Source organism: Aegilops tauschii, chromosome 6 (genome assembly GCF_002575655.3).
Source record: "Aegilops tauschii subsp. strangulata cultivar AL8/78 chromosome 6, Aet v6.0, whole genome shotgun sequence".
Classification (NCBI taxonomy): Eukaryota; Viridiplantae; Streptophyta; class Magnoliopsida; order Poales; family Poaceae; genus Aegilops; species Aegilops tauschii.
Window position 1 is genome coordinate 336,013,852 of NC_053040.3, and position 20,976 is coordinate 336,034,827.

At 46.9% G+C, this 20,976-nt stretch overlaps 1 protein-coding gene across 1 annotated transcript; it reads right to left on the bottom strand.

The window, feature by feature from the left end:
- Positions 1-17,851: 17,851 nt before the first annotated feature.
- LOC109753829 (probable ascorbate-specific transmembrane electron transporter 1) lies at positions 17,852-20,249 on the bottom strand. The gene is made up of 4 exons (XM_020312755.4): positions 19,928-20,249; positions 19,132-19,180; positions 18,854-19,056; positions 17,852-18,396 (listed from the first exon to the last, which is right to left on the bottom strand). Exons 1-4 carry the CDS (start codon positions 20,069-20,071, stop codon positions 18,088-18,090), a joined length of 705 nt encoding a protein of 234 aa, XP_020168344.1. The 5' UTR covers positions 20,072-20,249; the 3' UTR covers positions 17,852-18,087.
- Positions 20,250-20,976: the final 727 nt, after the last annotated feature.

The window sequence follows — 20,976 nt, forward strand, 5'->3', positions numbered from 1 at the left end:
ATGACTCTGAGTAGTAAACCGGATTCGTATAGTAGAGCAGTTATTTGGAATAGCTCCAAGTAGCCCATGGTAGGTACATCTACAAGATGACATAGAGATTTGTAAAGCACACACGGATCTTAATGTTGCAGACTCGTTGACTAAAACCTCTCTCATAAGCATAACATGATCAAACCCTAGAGTGTTAAGCACATGGTGATGTGAACTAGATTATTGACTCTAGTAAACTCTTGGGTATTAGTCACATGGCGATGTGAACTTTGAGTGTTAATCACATGGTGATGTGAACTAGATTATTGACTCTAGTGCAAGTGGGAGACTGTTGGAAATATGCCCTAGAGGCAATAATAAATTGGTTATTGTTATATTTCCTTGTTCATGATAATCGTTTATTATCCATGCTAAAATTGTATTGATAGGAAACTCAGATACATGTGTGGATACATAGACAACACCATGTCCCTAGTAAGCCTCTAGTTGACTAGCTCATTGATCAATAGATGGTTACGGTTTCCTGACCATGGACATTGGATGTCGTTGATAACGGGATCACATCATTAGGAGAATGATGTGATGGACAAGACCCAATCCTAAGCCTAGCACAAGATCGTGTAGTTCGTCTGCTAAAGCTTTTCTAATGTCAGGTATCATTTCCTTAGACCATGAGATTGTGCAACTCCCGGATACCGTAGGAATGCTTTGGGTGTACCAAACGTCACAACGTAACTGGGTGGCTATAAAGGTGCACTATAGGTATCTCCGAAAGTGTCTGTTGGATTGGCACGAATCGAGACTGGGATTTGTCACTCCGTGTAAACGGAGAGGTATCTATGGGCCCACTCGGTAGGACATCATCATAATGTGCACAATGTGACCAAGGAGTTGATCACGGGATGATGTGTTATGGAACGAGTAAAGAGACTTGCCGGTAACGAGATTGAACAAGGTATCGGGATACCGACGATCGAATCTCGGGCAAGTAATATACCGGTAGACAAAGGGAATTGTATACGGGATTGATTGAATCCTTGACATCGTGGTTCATCCGATGAGATCATCGTGGAACATGCGGGAGCCAACATGGGTATCCAGATCCCGCTGTTGGTTATTGGCCGGAGAACATCTCGGTCATGGCTGCATGGTTCCCGAACCCGTAGGGTCTACACACTTAAGGTTCGATGACGCTAGGGTTATAGGGAATAGATATATGTGGTTACTGAATGTTGTTCGGAGTCCCGGATGAGATCGCGAACGTCACGAGGAGTCCCGGAATGGTCCGGAGGTAAAGATTTATATATGGGAAGTCCTGTTTTGGTCACCGGAAAAGTTTCGGGTGCTATCGGTAACGTACCGGGACCACCGAGAGGGTCCCGGGGGTCCACCAGGTGGGGCCACCGGCCCCAGAGGGCTGCGTGGGCCAAGTGTGGGAGGGGATCAGCCCCAGGTGAGCTGGTGCGCCCCCCCACCAAGGCCCAAGGCGAAGAGAGAAGGGAAAAAGGGAAACCCTAGGCTCAGATGGGCCTAAGGCCCACCTAGTGGTGCGCCCCCCTCTCTCCCCCCTTGGCCGCCCCTCCAAGTCCCATCTAGGGCTGGCCGCCACCCCTAGAGGTGGAAACCTAGGTGGGGGCGCAGCCCCTCCCTTTCCCCTATATATAGTGGGGGTTTGGGGCTGCCATAGACACGTGAACATCTCTCTCTTGGCGCAGCCCTACCCCTCTCCCTCCTCGTCTCTCGCAGTGCTTGGCGAAGCCCTGCTGGAGTGCCACGCTCCTCCATCACCACCATGCCATTGTGCTGCTGCTGGACGGAGTCTTCCCCAACCTCTCCCTCTCTCCTTGCTGGATCAAGGCGTGGGAGACGTCACCGGGCTGCACGTGTGTTGAACGCGGAGGCGCCGTGGTTCAGCGCTTAGATCGGAATCAACCGCGATCTGAATCGCTACGAGTACGACTCCTTCATCCGCGTTCTTGCAACGCTTCCGCTTAGCGATCTACAATGGTATGTAGATGCACTCCCCTTCCCCTCGGTGCTAGATTACTCCATAGATTGATCTTGGTGATGCGTAGAAAATTTTGAATTTATGCTACGTTCCCCAACACATCCCTCTAGTCATCTAAGTGAAACATGATCCGAGTTAACTAGGCCGTGTCCGATCATCACGTGAGACGGACTAGTCAACATCGGTGAACATCTTCATGTTGATCGTATCTTCTATACGACTCATGCTCGACCTTTCGGTCTTCCGTGTTCCGAGGCCATGTCTGTACATGCTAGGCTCATCAAGTCAACCTAAGTGTATTGCGTGTGTTCTGAGGCCATGTTTGTACATGCTAGGCTCGTCAACACCCGTTGTATGCGAACGTTAGAATCTATCACACCCGATCATCACGTGGTGCTTCGAAACAACGAACCTTCGCAACGGTGCACAGTTAGGGGGAACACTTTCTTGAAATTATTATAAGGGATCATCTTACTTACTACCGTCGTTCTAAGCAAATAAGATGTAAAACATGATAAACATCACATGCAATCAAATAGTGACATGATATGGCCAATATCATTTTGCTCCTTTGATCTCCATCTTCGGGGGCGCCATGATCATCTTCGTCACCGGCATGACACCATGATCTCCATCATCGTGTCTCCATGAAGTTGTCACGCCAACGATTACTTCTACTTCTATGGCTAACACGTTTAGCAATAAAGTAAAGTAATTTACATGGCGTTATTCAATGACACGCAGGTCATACAAAAAATAAAGACAACTCCTATGGCTCCTGCCGGTTGTCATACTCATCGACATGCAAGTCGTGATTCCTATTACAAGAACATGATCAATCTCATACATCACATATATCTCATTCATCACATCCTTTTGGCCATATCACATCACAAGGCACATGCTGCAAAAACAAGTTAGACGTCCTCTAATTGTTGTTGCATGTTTTTACGTGGCTTCTATAGGTTTCTAGCAAGAACTTTTCTTACCTACGTAAAACCACAACGTGATATGCCAATTTCTATTTACCCTTCATAAGGACCCTTTTCATCCAATCCGTTCCGACTAAAGTGGGAGAGACAGACACCCGCTAGCCACCTTATGCAACTAGTGCATGTCAGTCGGTGGAACCTGTCTCACATAAGCGTACGTGTAAGGTCGGTCCGGGCCGCTTCATCCCACGATGCCGCCGAAACAAGATAAGACTAGTAGTGGCAAGAAAAATTGACAACATCTACGCCCACAACAATCTTGTGTTCTACTCGTGCATAGTAACTACGCATAGGCCTGGCTCATGATGCCACTGTTGGGGATCGTAGAAGAATTTTAAAAAATTTCTACGCATCACCAAGATCCATCTATGGAGTTTACTAGCAACGAGAGGGAAGGAGTGCATCTACATACCCTTGTAGATCGCGAGCGGAAGCGTTCAAGTGAACGGGGTTGATGGAGTCGTACTCGTCGTGATCCAAATCACCGATGACCGAGCGCCGAACGGACGGCACCTCCGCGTTCAACACACGTACGGAGCAGCGACGTCTCCTCCTTCTTGATCCAGCAAGGGGGAAGGAGAGGTTGATGGAGATCCAGCAGCACGACGGCGTGGTGGTGGAAGTAGCGGGGATCCCGGCAGGGCTTCGCCAAGCGCAAGCGGGAGGGAGAGGTGTCACGGGAGGGAGAGGGAGGCGCCAGGGGCTGTGGTGCTACTGCCCTCCCTCCCCCACTATATATAGGGGTCCTGGGCGGGGGGCGCCGGCCCCTTGGAGATCCCATCTGAGGGGGGGGGGGGGCGGCCAAGGGGGGTGGCTTGCCCCCCAAGCCAAGTGGGGCGCCCCCCACCCCCAGGGTTTCCAACCCTAGGCGCAGGGGGAGGCCCAAGGGGGGCGCCCCAGCCCACTAGGGGCTGGTTCCCTTCCCACTTCAGCCCATGGGGCCCTCCGGGATAGGTGGCCCCACCCGGTGGACCCCCGGGACCCTTCCGGTGGTCCCGGTACAATACCGATAACCCCCGAAACTTTCCCGGTGGCCGAAACTGGACTTCCTATATATAATTCTTCACCTCCGGACCATTCCGGAACTCCTCGTGACGTCCGGGATCTCATCCGGGACTCCGAACAACTTTTGGGTTTCCGCATACTAATATCTCTACAACCCTAGCGTCACCGAACCTTAAGTGTGTATACCCTACGGGTTCAGGAGACATGCAGACATGACCGAGACGAGTCTCCGGCAATAACCAACAGCGGGATATGGATACCCATGTTGGCTCCCAGATGTTCCACGATGATCTCATCGGATGAACCACGATGTCGAGGATTCAATCAATCCCGTATACAATTCCCTTTGTCAATCGGTATGTTACTTGCCCGAGATTCGATCGTCGGTATCCCAATACCTTGTTCAATCTCGTTACCGGCAAGTCTCTTTACTCGTACCGTAACGCATGATCCCGTGGCTAACTCCTTAGTCACATTGAGCTCATTATGATGATGCATTACCGAGTGGGCCCAGAGATACCTCTCCGTCATACGGAGTGACAAATCCCAGTCTCAATCCGTGCCAACCCAACAGACACTTTCAGAGATACCTGTAGTGTACCTTTATAGTCACCCAGTTACGTTGTGACGTTTGGTACACCCAAAGCACTCCTACGGCATCCGGGAGTTACACGATCTCATGGTCTAAGGAAAAGATACTTGACATTGGAAAAATCTCTAGCAGACGAACTACACGATCTTTGCGCTATGCTTAGGATTGGGTCTTGTCCATCACATCATTCTCCTAATGATGTGATTCCGTTATCAATGACATCCAATGTCCATAGTCAGGAAACCATGACTATCTGTTGATCAACGAGCTAGTCAACTAGAGGCTTACTAGGGACACGTTGTGGTCTATGTATTCACACATGTATTACGATTTCCGGATAACACAATTATAGCATGAACAATAGACAATTATCATGAACAAGGAAATATAATAATAACCATTTTATTATTGCCTCTAGGGCATATTTCCAACAATCAGATGCTAGGTTAGCCTCTGTCCCGCACGATGCAACTCCGTGCATGCTCCATCCTCGTCGCCGCCACTGCTAGGCTCCGTCTCTCGTCTCTGGCTGTCGTCTGCTTTGCCTCGTCCTCGTCAGGACCGTCGTCCCGCTGTCCGTCTCCTCTCGAGCAGGTGCTCTCTAGCAGATTCGACTGCAGGCCGAGGCGGGCTGTTCTAGGCCTCCTCTGCTTCTCCTTGTCAGCCCGAGGCCGGCCGTGCAGAGCCACCCAGCGCCTCCGCCTCCTCGTCCCCTCTCCATTCCATCTCCCCATGGCCGCTGCCGCCGTCGCCCGGTCCGGCACCGGTCCTCCTCCGACTCCGGCTGCTTGTCTCCGCCCGCTGCTTCCCGGGCCGCGGTCGCTCTCTATGGCCTCGCTCGCAGCCTGATTCGAGTGATCCCCTCGATCCAGATCGAGTTGGGGGTTCGTTGACAAAAAAAGGAGAATAACAGCCGGGAGACTTTCTCATGTCTTCTTCGGGCTATGTCGTTGTCCCTTGGTGCTCAGTGATCTTCGATGGCACCAACTATGCTGAGTTTGCGGGTTTCATGCGTATTCACATGTGCGGCCTTCTGCTGTGGGGCCTTCTCTCTAGCGAGGTACCCTGTCCGCCCTGCCCTGTTGCTCCGGTGGCTCCTACCCCGCCGGTACCGCCGGTGCTTGCTGCTGATGCTTCTCAGGCTGATCGGGATGCAGCCAAGGCCCTTGATGATGCTGCAGTTGATGCTTATGATCAACAGGTATCCTCCTATTCTGATGCTCTTTCCATCTATCAGGATGATCTGTCTGCTTACACTCAGTGGTGCAATGATGATGCTCGAGCTGATGCTGTTCTCACTGTGAGTGTCCTCCCTCAGTTTGCTTCGGAGTTCATGGGCCTAGGCACTGTTGCAGCAATGTGGTCTTATCTTTGTCAGCGCTATCAACCCTCTGTAGATGCTCTATACCTATCTGTGGTGCGTCAGGAGCATGCTCTTCAGCAGGGTGACTCTTCTGTTGATGAGTTCTACTCACAGTGCTCTGCCATCTGGCGTCAGCTTGACTCTCTGCGGACAGTTGTTTGTGGAGCTTGTCGTTGCTGTCAGACTACGCGGTTTGACTTGGAGTTTCAGAGGGTTCATGAGTTCTTATCACGTCTCCGCTCTGAGTTTGAGCCCCGACGTGCTCACTTGCTTGCTCGTGGTCGTGTTCCTATCTCAGAGGTGCTTTCCGAGCTTCGTGCTGAGGAGACCCGCCTTCGCTCTGTTGGGTTGCTGGTGGTTCTGTCTGTGTTGGCTGCTCGGGCTCCTGTGTCGTTTGCTCGGCTCACCGCTCCACAGCTCCTACCCACACCTTCAGGGGGTGGGTCGCCCTTCTTATCCTGAGAGGGGCCGGTCGCGCCGTGACACCTTCTGTGGCTACTGCTCTCGGCCAGGTCATCCAGAGTCTGATTGCCGTGAGAAGAAGCGAGACCAGAGGTGCTCCTCTTCCAATGGGACTCCTGGATCTTCCTCGACTCCGTCACTCACCGACCAGGACATTGTGAGGCTCAAGCGTCTCTTGGCTTCCTCAGGCTCTTCGTCGACCGGTTCCGCTGCTGCTGTGATTGCATCCACTTCTCCACCACCGCAGACATCTACACAGTCAGGTACATCTTCGTGGGTTCTGGATTCTGGAGCCTCCTTTCATATGTCTTCTGATTCTTCCGTGTTGTCTTCTCTCCGACCTCTTGATTCGCCGGTTAATGTTCTTACCGCCGATGGCACACCTCTTCCTGTTGCTAGTCGTGGTCTTCTTTCCACTCCATCTTTTTCTGTTCCTAGTGTTTCACATGTTCCTCGCCTTACCATGAATCTTTTTTCCGCTGCCCAACTTACTGATTCTGGTTGTCGTGTCATTCTTGATACCGACTCTTGCTCCATTCAGGATCGTCACACCAAGGCTTTGGTTGGTGCTGGCCCCCGGCGCCGTGAGTCAGAGGGCCTTTGGGAGGTTGACTGGCTTTGTGTTCCTTCCGCTGCCACCACTTCTGCCAGCTCCCATGCTCTTGCTGCCTCTTCGTCTGCGTCCTTCCAGCAGTGGCATCATCGCCTTGGTCACATATGTGGCTCTCGCTTGTCTTCTTTAGTTCGTCAGGGCCTCTTAGGGTCTGTATCTGGAGATATTTCTTTACATTGTAATTGTTGCAGACTTGGCAAACAGACCCAGTTATCTTATTGATGAGAACATCCCAGCCATGGATACCACACCAACAATCATCAACGGTCCAATCACAAGAAGTGGCGCAATGCAAGTACATGATCAGGTGAATGCTAACTTAAGTTTATCATTTGACCTTGAAAACATGGTTGTGCCTTCACCTCCTTTGTTGTTGGTTGAACTCATGTGCAATATCGAAGAAGGCCAAACACATATCAGTCTGTGCAAAATAATGTTTTATGGCGAAGAAAAAAAGTTAGGAGTTCATGAAGAAATGAGTTGTCTGCTGAAGAAACATTGTTCCGATTCTGACAAAACAATGTTTTGCACGAGTTTGGATATCACAACTGGCGAAAGGTTTCCAGAACTCGACTATGCTACTGAAGGAAACATTGTTCGACTCTAGTGAACAATGTTTGGTCGGGAACTGCCAACAACCTCCAACGAGAGTTTTCCAGAAGCTACCTCATTAAGTCTCAAAGCCATTTAGTCAAACCAAAGTTGGTTATCTTTCACACCTAAGCTGGTTCCCAAAGCTAGTTTGTTTCCACACCTATCCAGGGGGTTGTCCCGATTATAAATAGGCTAGCTCTTCCCTTCGTTGGGGACTTTTGCCATTTCTATCAAAGACCAAAGACATAGACTCCTCCTGAGATTGGAGAGCTCTTGTTATCCTTATTCTCGTGATTCGTTGAGAAATTGCTCCTAATTCGTGCTCCACGACTAGATCGTGTTGTGTGGATTAGAATTCGTGGTTTCCCTTGCGGATTGCACCTATCCCGTGCTCCACGACTTGAGCGTGGTTGTGTGGGGGTAGTATTACAGGTTGTCGAACGGCGAATGTTCGGATTGCAAGCTTCGGTGAGCATCCTCCTCGTCGGGTCATAATCTCTTATTTTCCATTTTCCGGCTACTTGCAGCTAGTTATCCCCATCCATTTATCGATCCTACGCCGTGAAGATCGGACCTCCCCTTGTACTCCCACTTCTTCGAAGACGGGGTCGCATCATCTGGTATTCAGAGCAAGGTTTACACGGCAGGATCTGTATCTTTGTTGCTAGATCTATCCTTTTTAGTTTGTTTTTTCCCCGTCCTAGAGTCCAAAGCCAAAAAGCCACACAAAAAAATCCAAGCCTTTGTTGCTGAGATCTAGTTGTTTGCTTTCCTCTTTGTGTTTGCACCAAGTTCTATCCAAAGTTGCTGCTGTTTTTCTTTGAGTCTTGTTGTTGGATCTATTGTGCTGTAAAAAAAGAGCAAAAAACAAGAGAGAGAAAAAAGAGTGAAAAAAGAGCAAAAAAAAGAGAAGAGAAAGTGTTGAGCAACTGTGCAATCATATTCAGTTTGGTGAGAAATTTTAGAAGTTGAATGGCAAGTGTTGCAGCTCAAACGTGGTGCAAGGATCTATAATTTTTTTCTTGTTCATTTGGTTTGCATCGATTGGATCTCAGCACTAGCCCTCCCTTTTTACCCCACCCAGATCCATCTAGAAACCGTCGGCTTCCTTCCTTTCATTCGCCCGTCCACTCCTGATTTGCTACTTCCGCACAGCCGCCAAGGAATCATTAGAATTTGGGTAAGCAAGAAGGTGAGCTGAGTGTATCCAACTCGAGTGTACATGGACATCAACATGTGGAAGATGATCTCCCAAAAACTCACGCAGCACTTGGTGATATGATTGAGGTGAGTATAGTTGCAGCTATGCGAAGGATGTTTGGTGGTCATCTTCCTATTGCGGGTAATGGGGATCAACATCAACACAGCCCCGCTGCCTCGCTGGCTGCCGACAACCGGCAACGTCAAGGAAACGACGATCGCCATGTTGGTCGTGGAAGAGCGGCAGGAGCTGCTGCCCACGGCGCCCCTGCTGTTGGTGCTGAACGGAGGTGTGGCGACTTTGCTGCCTCCCGTGAGGGTGGGCTGCATGGAGGAGAAGCTCGCGGGTGAGTCCATGACCCCCGCGGGTTTGCTGCTGACCACCGGCGACGAGCGGCACATGATGGCGATGCCATTTTTCTTGAAGATCAATCCGAGCATGGTGACGAAGATGAAGGCTGGGGGACTATGAACCCTACTCCCCGCCTCACCGTGGTGCTGTTTTTGGTCGCAATGGTCATCATTACGACCATCGTGATCAGGATGACCGTGACAACCAAGCGAGAGTGAAGCTACCTGTGCCATCATTCACCGGAAAAGAGGATCCGGATGCATATATTGAGTGGGAAGAGAAGTGTGATCAGATCTTTCGGATCCATGGTTTTTCTGAAGCTAAGAGAGTTGATCTTGCTGTTATGGAGTTCTTTGGTTATGCTCTTACATGGTGGAATCAGCTGCAAGACGATCGGTTGATGTCTGGCAATAATCATATCCGCAGCTGGACTTTGATGAAGGAAGTCATGAGGCGCCGTTTTGTTCCATCATACTATGAGAGGCATTTGTACAAGCGGTTGTAGGGGCTCACTCAAGGTTCCCGCACTGTTGAGTACTACTATAAAGAGATGGAGGTGCTGCTAATTTGGACAAGAACCCGTGAAAGTGATGAGGCGAAGATGGCAAGATTTTTACATGGTTGAATGATGAAATATCAGATTTTGTGGAGATGTTTCCTTATGATACATTACAAGATGTGGTACATCAAGCTATAAGAGTTGAGAAGAAGAATATGCGTAATGGTCATACTCGTGCTTTCCAAGGCCGCGCCACTACACGCTCATGGCAGCGAGCACAACAGCCATATGGTTCTCAGTTTGAGGGTGCACCACCTAGACACCCACATGCCTCGATGGCTTCCTCACCTGCTATTCGCAATCAAGATAAGAGGTCATCAGCTACAGCAGGAGTATCCTCTACTCCACCTCCAGAAAAGAGTTTTACACGCAGCAACGATATTCAATGCCACAAGTGCAAAGGAAGAGGTCATATTTCTTCGGAATGTCCAAGCAAAAGAACTATGATCATCAATGAACGAGGTGAATGGGAGTCTGAAAGTGACCCTGAAGGTGGCAATGATGAAGTGGAAGAGGAGCAAGGTTGGGAAGTAGGAGGAACTATTTTATCTCATGAGGAATTTGATGGAGAAGCTTTGGTTGTATGTCGTTCACTTAATGCCTAGGTTGTGGAGGAGGACAAGGGGCAGCGGCATAATCTTTTCCACACCCGTTGCCTTGTCAACTCAAAGATATGTCGATTGATTGTTGATAGTGGCAGCTGCAACAATATTGCAAGCACGGAGATGGTCGAGAAGCTTCAATTGCAAACAAAACGTCACCCACACCCATACCGCATGCAATGGTTGAATGATTGTGGCACAATTAAGGTGATTAGCAGTGTGCAAATATCAATTTCAGTTGGGACATATCAAGATGATGTTGAGTGTGATGTGGTGCCGATGCACGCTTGTCACTTGCTTCTTGGACGACCGTGGTTGCATGACCGTGATGTGCAAATCAGCGGGCATGCGAATCGCTTATGTTTTATCCATAAAGGAGAAAAGTTCACTTGGCTGTCCATGACACCCGAGGAAGTCTATCTTGATGAGATGAAAAGGAAAGGAAAGAAAAAGGGAGAGAGTGATCATACACAATGAGTGAGCCACCAACATAGTGAGGGAGTGTTTCCACAGCCAAAAGCTCCACAGCCAAATATGACCAAGCCCCGGGAAAAACTGGGATTAGTTATGATGGCTAGGAAAAGAGATATGCGGGAATTGAGAGAACCTAATGCTCCATTCTTTGTACTAATGTACAAGGAAACTTTATTGGCTGCTAACGACTTACCCTCAACTCTTCCTAGTGTTGTATTAGATCTTTTGCAGGAGTATGGGGATGTGCTTCACAAGGAGGTGCCACCCAGATTGCCGCTGAAGCGAGGCATTGAACACCAAATCGACTTGGTTCCGGGCGCTCCGCTTCCAAAAATTCCACATATTGAGAGTGCTAAGAGGGGTGAGTTGAGTGACTCCACCAAATGTGAGGAAGAATGTCCATTTTCCAAAAATCCACATATTGAGAATGATAAGAGAGGTGAGATGAGTGACTCCACCAGATGTGAGGAAGAGTGTTCACTTCCCAAAAGTCCACATAATCAGAGTGATAAGAGAGGTGAGGTGAGTGAGTCCACCAAATGTGAGGATCGGACTGTTCAAAATGAGATTAGAGAGATGGAATATCTCCACCCATGTATACCTCACATTCAACGAGAGAGGATTAGTGAGTTGTGTGAGTCCATCAAATATGAGGGTGAGGTAATCCACCACAAGATTAAATAAATGAGTGAACCACAACATATTATACCACACCATCAAAGTGAGAGGAGTAGAGAGTTGTGTGAGTCCACCAAATCTGAGCTTGAGGTGTTTACACACAATATCAAAGAGATGAGTGATCCACCAAATGAAAGGAGAGAAGACTATTCAACTACTAACCATTCACAAAGCTCTCTTTCTTTGAAGTATGTGCAGATGCAAAAATCATACTTAGCTGCCCTGCTACAGCGATGGGAGGATGAGATCCATGAACAGTTATGGCGCACGTGGAGCACCATCAAAGAAACATCATGTGGGGTAAGTGATCTTCAAAAAGGCATGGAGGTACTCAGTGAGGTAAAAGAAAAGAGATCATTTATCTTGAAGCACCCAGAGGTATGCACTGATGAGCTCTTGAAGCATTGGCGTGATGAAATTAGAGAAAAGCTGATTGCTATGTCATCCATCAAACAATATCCTTTTGTTAATCATAATGAAACCATCAAGGAGCCAATAAAACTAAATACTGAATATGCTTATTCGACTTTTACTTGGCCAAGGTATTTTGTATTGTCCTTGTGCTATTATTTTGTAGACCGAAGGAAGTCGAGGGCGACTTTTCTTCAAGAGAGGGAGGATGATACAAACATGGATGTGCCTGATTACAAGTTTGTACTCCATGGAAATGTTAGCTGGAAAGAATTGCTGAGTCAAACAAAACATTTGAAGTTCGCAAAGGTGAAAGCTAAACTTAAGCATTTGATAAAATCTTGGCATTGTTTCTTTGTACTGGCCAATTTTTGTTTGTGTGATGACCAGCTAGAGTCGAGGATGACTCCTTTTCAAGAGAGGGAGGATGATAAGGACATGAAAACCATTCAACCCTTAGAGTCAAGGACGACTCCTTTTCAAGAGGGGGAGGATGATGAGGACATCACAACCATGGATACCACACCAACAATCATCAACGGTCCAATCACAAGAAGTCGCGCAATGCAAGTAAATGATCAGGTGCATGCTAACTTAAGTTTATCATTTGACCTTGAAAACATGGTTGTGCCTTCACCTCCTTTGTTGTTGGTTGAACTCAGGTGCAATATCAAAGAAGGCCAAACACATATCAGTCCATGCAAAACAATGTTTATGACGAAGAAACAAAGTTAGGAGTTCATGAAGAAATGAGTTGTCTGCTGAAGAAACATTGTTCCGATTCTGAGGAAACAATGTTTTGCACGAGTTTGGATATCCCAACTTGCGAAAGGTTTCCAGAACTCGACTATGCTACTGAAGGAAACATTGTTCGACTCCAGTGAACAATGTTTGGTCGGGAACTGCCAACCACCTCCAACGAGAGTTTTCCAGAAGCTACTTCATTAAGTCTCGAAGCCATTTAGTCAAACCAAAGTTGGTTCTCTTTCACACCTAAGCTGGTTCCCAAAGCTAGTTTGTTTCCACACCTATCCAAGGGGGTTGTCCCGATTATAAATAGGCTAGCTCTTCCCTTCGTTGGGGACTTTTGCCATTTCTATCAAAGACCAAAGACATAGACTCCTCCTGAGATTGGAGAGCTCTTGTTATCCTTATTCTCGTGATTCCTTAAGAAATTGCTCCTAATTCGTGCTCCACGACTAGATCGTGTTGTGTGGATTAGAGTTCGTGGTTTCCCTTGCGGATTGCACCTATCCCGTGCTCCACGACTTGAGCGTGGTTGTGTGGGGTAGTATTGCGGGTTGTGGAACGGCGAATGTTCGTATTGCAAGCTTCGGTGAGCATCCTCCTCGTCAGGTCATAATCTCTTATTTTCCATTTTCCGGCTGCTTGCAGCTAGTTATCCCTATCCATTTATCGATCCTACGCCGTGAAGATCGGACCTCCCCTTGTACTCCCTCTTCTTCGAAGACGGGGTGAAATCACTTATCCTACTAGTGAGTTGGTATCTCAACGTCCTTTTGACTTAGTTCATTCTGATGTCCGGGGTCCTGCTCCCTTTGATTCGAAAGGTGGTCATCGCTACTATATCTTGTTTATTGATGATTTCTCTCGCTACACTTGGCTCTACTTCATGAAATCTCGTAGCGAGGTTCTCTCTATATACAAACGTTTTGCTGCCATGGTTCACACCCAGTTTTCCACGCCCATTCGTACTTTTCGTGCTGACTCCACTGGTGAGTTTATCTCCCAGCTGTTGCGTGGTGTTCTTGCAGAATAGGCTCTTGCCCAGTTCTCATGTCCTGGTGCTCATGCTCAGAATGGCGTCGCCGAACGTAAGCATCATCATTTACTTGAGACGGCTCATGCGCTAATGATTGCCGCTTCCCTTCCACCCCACTTTTGGGCTAAGGCTGTTTCTGCATCCACCTATCTCATCAACATTCAGCCATTGACTGCTCTGCAGGGTGGTATTCCTATGGAGTGTCTCACTGGTCGTTCTCCTGACTACTCAGCTCTTCGTATGTTTGGATGTGTGTGCTATGTCCTTCTTGCCCCGCGAGAACGCACCAAACTGACTGCTCAGTCGGTTGAGTGTGTTTTCCTTGGTTACAGTGATGAGCACAAGGGCTATCGCTGTTGGGATCCTGTTGGTCGTCGTTTGCGCATCTCGCGTGATGTGACCTTTGACGAGTCTCGCTCTTACTACCCACGTCCTTCTTCCTCGAGCTTCTCTATGGACGATGTTTCTTTTCTTCTTCTCCCCGATACACCCTGCTATGTGCCTCATGTCTCACCTCCTCCTCCTGCACCTCTCATTCCTTCTCCTTCACCACCGACACCATCTTCCCCATCCTCCTCCTCCACCTCTCCACCATCATCTTCCGTCCGTCGCCCCCTCTCACCGTTTCCTCTCCACTATACTCGTCGCCCTCGTTTTGAGGATGCTTCTCCTGACGCGCCTTCCACCTCTGGTGCACCTCCCTTCACGCCTCCCCCGGTTCATAACCTTCGTGCTCGGCCTTGCCCCCCGCCTGATCGCTACTCTCCTGATCGGTACGGTCTCTCTGTTATTGCTGAGCCCACTTCCTATCGGATTGCCATGACTCAGCCTGAATGGCAGCTTGCGATGGCCGAAGAGCTTGCTGCCCTTGAGCGCTCTGGCACATGGGATCTGGTTTCCCTCCCTTCCGGTGTTCGTCCCATCACCTGCAAGTGGGTCTACAAGATTAAGACTCACTCTGATGGTTCTCTTGAGCGCTAAAGCGCATCTGGTGGCCCGTGGTTTTCAGCAAGAGCAAGGACGCGATTATGATGAGACATTTCGCTCCTGTGGCCCACATGACCACTGTTCGCACTCTTCTTCCTGTGGCTTCTGTTCGTCATTGGTCTATCTCTCAACTTGATGTTTAGAACGCCTTTCTCAATGGCGAGTTGCGTGAGGTGGTTTATATGCAGCCACCACCGGGGTACTATGCTCCTGATGGTATGGTCTGTAGACTTCGCCGCTCCCTTTATGGTCTTAAACAGGCCCCTCGCGCCTGGTTTGAGCGCTTCGCCTCTGTGGTGACTGCCGCTGGCTTCTTGCCCAGTGATCATGATCCTGCGTTGTTTGTTCACACATCTCCTCATGGTCGGACTCTTCTCCTTCTCTATGTTGATGACATGATCATCACTGGTGACGACTCTGACTACATTGCCTTTGTTAAGGCTCGCCTTCGCAACCAGTTCCTCATGACTGATCTTGGTCCACTTTGCTATTTTCTTGGGATTGAGATCTCCTCGACCTCTGATGGCTTCTACATCTCCCCAGAAAAATATATTCAGGATCTTCTTGCTCGCGCTGCTCTCGGTGATGAGCGCACAGTTGTGACTCCTATGGAGCTCAGCGTTCAGCTTCGTGCCTCTGATGGTGACCCTCTTCCTAATCCCACTCGCTATCGTCACCTTGTTGGCAGTCTTGTCTATCTTGCTGTCACGCGTCCTGACATCTCCTATCTGTCCACATCCTGAGTTAGTTTGTTTCAGCCCCCACCTCTGTCCACTATAGTCATCTCCTCCGTGTTCTACGATATCTTCGTGGCACGATCTCTCAGCGCCTTTTCTTTCCCCGCTCCAGCTCTCTTGAGCTCCAGGCCTACCCTGATGCTACCTGGGCTAGTGATCCCTCTGATCGACGCTCGCTGTCTGCTTATTGTGTCTTTCTTGGTGGCTCTCTTATTGCCTGGAAGACAAAGAAACAGACTGTAGTTTCTCGCTCGAGCACAGAGGCTGAGTTGCGAGCCATGGCTATGTTGACGGCTGAGGTGATCCGGTTACGGTGGTTACTTGAGGATTTTGGTGTGTCTGCTACTACCTCGACTCCCTTACTGTCAGACAATACCTGTGCTATCAGTATTGCGCGCGACCCGGTGAAGCATGAGCTCACCAAGCACATCGGTGTGGATGCCCACTTTGTGCGTGCTGCTGTGCAGGATCAGACTCTCGCTCTTCACTATGTGCCCTTTGAGTTACAGTTGGCGGACTTCTTCATGAAGGCACAGACTCGAGCGCAGCATGGCTTTTTCCTCTCCAAACTTAGTGTTGTTGATCCACCATGAGTTTGAGGGGGGGTGTTAGATGTGTATAGTCCCTTTTCGGTATATCCCCATTGTATAAGGGGTTTCCTGCACTTTACTACACATGTATATGTAATGGCCTTTGACCCTCAGTGAATACTAGTTGCTGTTTATCTAACAGTATGGAACATGAATATTTGAAGTAAGATATGAGAGCTAAAATTGCAAATGCATATGATTCATTGTGTTTGATTATTGTGTAGCAATATTTTTTATTAAAATATAATAAATAGTATAGTAGAATGACTTTTTTTTCATGTTTGCATGTTGAGGTGGGCTTTTTCTTATGCATGGTTGCATGCGTTGAGGTGGGTCTTTTGCCATGCATGTTGCATGAAGAGGTGGAAATAAATCCGTGGGGGCTAGCTATTTATATATAAACGATTATGTTTACCATTCACCAGGAAGTTTTGAGGTTGTGTCAGTTTTTACTAGGAAAAAAAGAAGGGTTGGCTTGTGCATTTCTTTTTCATAAAAGAGCGCCTTTTATTTTATTGACCTTATTTTACCCTTACAAGGAAGTTGTGGCCTATGACAGTTTTTATCTGGAAGGGACTGGTTTATGCCTTTTTCCCCCTGATAAAATGCGATTTTATTGACTCGTAATACAAACACAATGAACACATGCATATCTGACTCTGCATGACTAGGGTGCGTATAATCAACACCAACACACACACACAAATGATCACATTGGCAAAGAATAAAGTCATACAAGACCAAAATACGCCTAGTCAGAGAAAAATGAGAAAAAAGAAATGAAGCGAACAAAACAACTTTTTGTTTGTGAAATACAACATCAACCATCAGACACCAATCATCTTACTACGAGAAAGCTTCTAAAAAACCAAGCTAGCTTGTGCATGGGAGGAAGTTCGCTAACAGACCACTAGAGGTGGGATGCGAAGGGAGTCACGAAGAGGAACAAGGGATGATGAATAGAAGCTGAAAAAACTGCACGTTTCACTGTTGCTTGAAATTTATGAAATATTTTCTACATTTTCCTGAGTCAACTGAGAATTAGTTTATTTATTTATTTTTGGAGAAAAGAGAATTAGTTTACTTAACCTTAGTTGACCGAGAAGTAGTTAAATCTCAGCCAGGGAGTTAAGCGTTGGGTTTGTTTGCTAATCTTAGCTCCGACTGCATCATTTGTGGATGTTTTTTTTCCTGAGAAATATCCGTCGTTCGTTTGAGTGACCAGACTGTTCGTGTCTTTGTGGGTTCTTGTTTTATTTGTCTTGTTGGGCTTTTTTGCGATTCTTTTGACCCATATGTTGTGTGTTGATATGTATATTTGTTGCAGAAGTTCAAAATAATAATATTTGTTGCAGTTTTGCGTTCGATTGATGGGTGAGACTGCAGCACTAAAAAAAGTGGTGATCTGCGATGGGCTCGGTGGGTTCAACGGCGACCATCGACCGAGTGGCCGTCAATTGGTGCTTGCAGCCACTAATGAATTTTACATCGGCGACTTGCGGTTAGTTTTCACCGTAAATGCTGAGATTTCTAAGATTTTGTTGATCCCCTTTGCTGACTTTGCTTTGTGAAATTTGTCCCGTACCACTTGATCTAGCTGTTTCTTGATTGGATTGTTTCCTAATCTGTAGCTATGTGGTGAATAATAAGGGACGATGAAATTTTGATCTTGCATTTGTCACCATGAACAACATTACCATGAGCAAACAAGTAGTTCAATCTGCCAAGGAAACTAAGTAGCATCTCTCTTTTTGTTCGGCAGTTTATGTACTTGCTTCTGAAGCACAGGTTAACTCAGCTATATTTATAGAACAGCAGCAACAAAAATATAGAAGTAGAATACAATAAAACTCATCAGATCACGAAAAATATGTAATTTGTAAAATAGCTGCTTACATAGATGTTTCAGTTATACATGATACATGGAAGAACAATATGTACCTGTATGGCTGTATGTATTTACATATACACAGAAGATGCACAACATTTTCTTATCAGATCATTTATTTTCAAATCGGAGAGATCCTGGTATCGAAGCACTATGGTGAGAGCAAACTTTGTGAATTTTTGTGTATACAGTACACTTCACACATACTAGTTTTCTGGGATGGGAGCGTAACCCTGTGGCTCTTCAAGGCGAGCTGGAGCAACAACAGCTACAACAACAGAGGCACCAAATAGCACAACAACCAATGCCGTGAAGTTCACCAGAAATGACTCTGGTCCATATTTATCGATGCCTGAGCTTTGGAGGAAGGTGAGCTTCTCCAGAAACCCAAGTTCTGCCGTTGCCAGGGCTAAAATGTAAACGAAGATCCCAAGTAGTGCGTGCCAAGGAAGAGCACTCTTCCTCACATTTGGCGCAGCCTTGGGGAAGAAGAAGGCCAAGAATCCAAATATCCACTGTGACACATAACGCAAATTAAAGAGCACTCATCAAAACTCAATTAAAACAATTTTTCGAATTCTTTGGCCTTCAACTATTTCTTTGGTATGCATCAGCTCTAAACTAATCCATTTTTCCGCAACCAATCTGATTAGTAATAGCATAAAAATACAAGCATGAAGTATATGGGTCAATTATATTGATAACATATTTTAAAAGAATATAGATTCGCCCATATAAATTATCCATAGTCTTACCTATGCGTACTTTTTTAGAATAATCCGATACTAAAATTTTATTAAATGCTTAAAATATTGTCTGCCTGTTCTACTGTAAGTGAACTGTGTCAGCGGACTCATAAAAGGTTAGAAACTACATTCATTTACAAATACGTAAAACCAATGTGATCAAATGAATCAGGTTGATAAATGGAATAGAGAATTGCAATGATAACGGAAGTCGAAAAAGTCTTACCTGAATACCATATAGAGAAATTGTTCCTATTCCAAGCCAAGAATGCAGACTGTAAAGGTTAGCAATTCCAGTTTCATTGTGATTCTTGAAAGCACAGTATATCCCGACCGCACCGAGCACGAGCGCAATCGCATGGAGTATTAGATGGATCAATTTAGTTGTATCATGGTTCACCGTAGGTAGTACCTTGTATACCATTATAGCTGCCAAAATGGACAAAATCTTACAAACAAAAGAAAAACCACGAGGCAGAAAAGTGGAGGAATTTTCAGCATTACCTTCACTGCCAAGAATAATAAAGCCAATCAACATAAGAACGGGATGAACCTGTAATATCCAACATTAAAAATATTCTCGAAATTGCTAAATATAAAGCAAATTATTATCCTAAAAACTGTTACAAACAGCAGGGAGCACAAGTAATTCTGAAGCTCCACCTCTCACTGAGGGAGTCTTTGAAATCCATGTCAAGAGTTGGGGAAAACAAAGGGCAACGGTTATTGGTTTATTATAGACATCTCCTTCTGCAATTAACTCGGAGGCCTGGATGTTTTTTTAACTGAAACAGACATGGCAGACACTAACACTTACTAGACATTTTCAGATGCGTTAGAGAGCAGTCAGCTAATGACCCTGACAGAAACGTGTGGTTGAAATTTGGAGTACAATCGATGTGCATCAGCACAACAGAAGGCCCAAGCACACGGACGCAATGACGTGCGTGTCCATTTTGTTCAGATTGGCTTAAATTTTTTGCTCAACTATCGATACATATATAGCGCAAACAGAAGTTGTTGTTATCACAAGTAATACAACCATGACTAGAGCTAAGCATCATCTAATCTCCAAGCCGACGCCCGCAGCAAAAATTCAATCAGACGCTTTTCTAAATCGCGCGGACACGACGGTTATCTTGGCGCTACCTTCCTCTTTCGTGAAGCCAGCGTACCTACCCCCACAGGCCACAGCCCAAATCGGTGCGGTTTCGCCTTTTCTTTTCCTCTAGGGAACAAAACAAAAAGGCAGAATCTAAAATCGTCTGCAACCAGAGAAGAGGGAACAGGTGGTTCTCACGTTGAAGATGAGGTTCTTGTTGGCGGCTTCGAAGGCGAGGCCGCCGCGGAAGTGGATGCACCAGTACAGCACCATGGCGGCGGCCACCACGGCCAGCGCGTGCGCCACGTACGTGAACGGCGCCGCCCTCACGCCCAGCCCCATCGCCTCCGGCCCTCAGCCCCTCTTCCCCTCTCCCCTGTTCCCCTCTCGCTGGCGCTGCTGGTGCTGGTTTCCCCGACGGACGGAGCGAGTGGCGACAATGCGGGAGCGTGGCGTCCCCGCGCCTCTTATAAATGATTTTTTTCCCCGTGTGTTCTCTATTGATTTTTTCTTTTCGTCCGAACGCATTTCTCTCCATAAAAATCAAGATAAGGGCGACACTCCGGGTAGTTAGTTGTCGATTGCTCTCGCTATATGATGAAGAGGCCCACGTCGCACATCAACGTCGGACATTCAATAGCTACACGTATAAAATTACCAAAGACATTGATAAATTCACAAATTTCTGTATTGGTCTAGACAAGCTGTAGCCTTCATTAACGCCTCTGCTTGCTAGTAAGTACTCTCTCCGTTTTTTAATAGATTGAATTGTTATGAAAATCAGTGGTTGGAAGGAAAAGCTGCTATCAGCAGGAGGAAAGGAAATCTTTCTCAAATCGGTTGTACAAACTATCCCAACTTATGCAATGTTCCCCCAAAAAAAAAACTTATGCAATGTCCGTCTTTAAATTTTTAAAAAAAATATGCAAAGAAATCATTGACGCGATGTCGTATTTTTTGTGGGGTGACGAAGACAATCAGAAGAAAATGCATTGGATGGCATGGTGGAAGATGTGTGTACCAAAAGACCAAGGAGGAATGGGTTTTCGAGACATACATTGTTTCAATTTGGCCTTGTTAGCCAAACAAGCGTGGCGCCTGCTTGATCATCCGGATTTCCTATGTGCCACCATTTTGAGAGCTAAGTATTTTCCGGATGGAGATTTAATGGATGCGAGTCGGAGAAAAGGATCTTCTTTCACTTGGCAAAGCATTATGGCTGGAGTGGATTCTCTCAAAAATGGTTA

Coding starts and splice junctions, on each gene's coding strand:
- LOC109753829 (XM_020312755.4), bottom strand. CDS start 20,071: ATGGGGCTGGGCGTGAGGGCGGCGCCGTTCACGTACGTGGCGCACGCG. Junction 19,181..19,927: donor ACAAGAACCTCATCTTCAAC/GTGAGAACCACC, acceptor TGGATATTACAG/GTTCATCCCGTTCTTATGTT. Junction 19,057..19,131: donor TATTATTCTTGGCAGTGAAG/GTAATGCTGAAA, acceptor CCATTTTGGCAG/CTATAATGGTATACAAGGTA.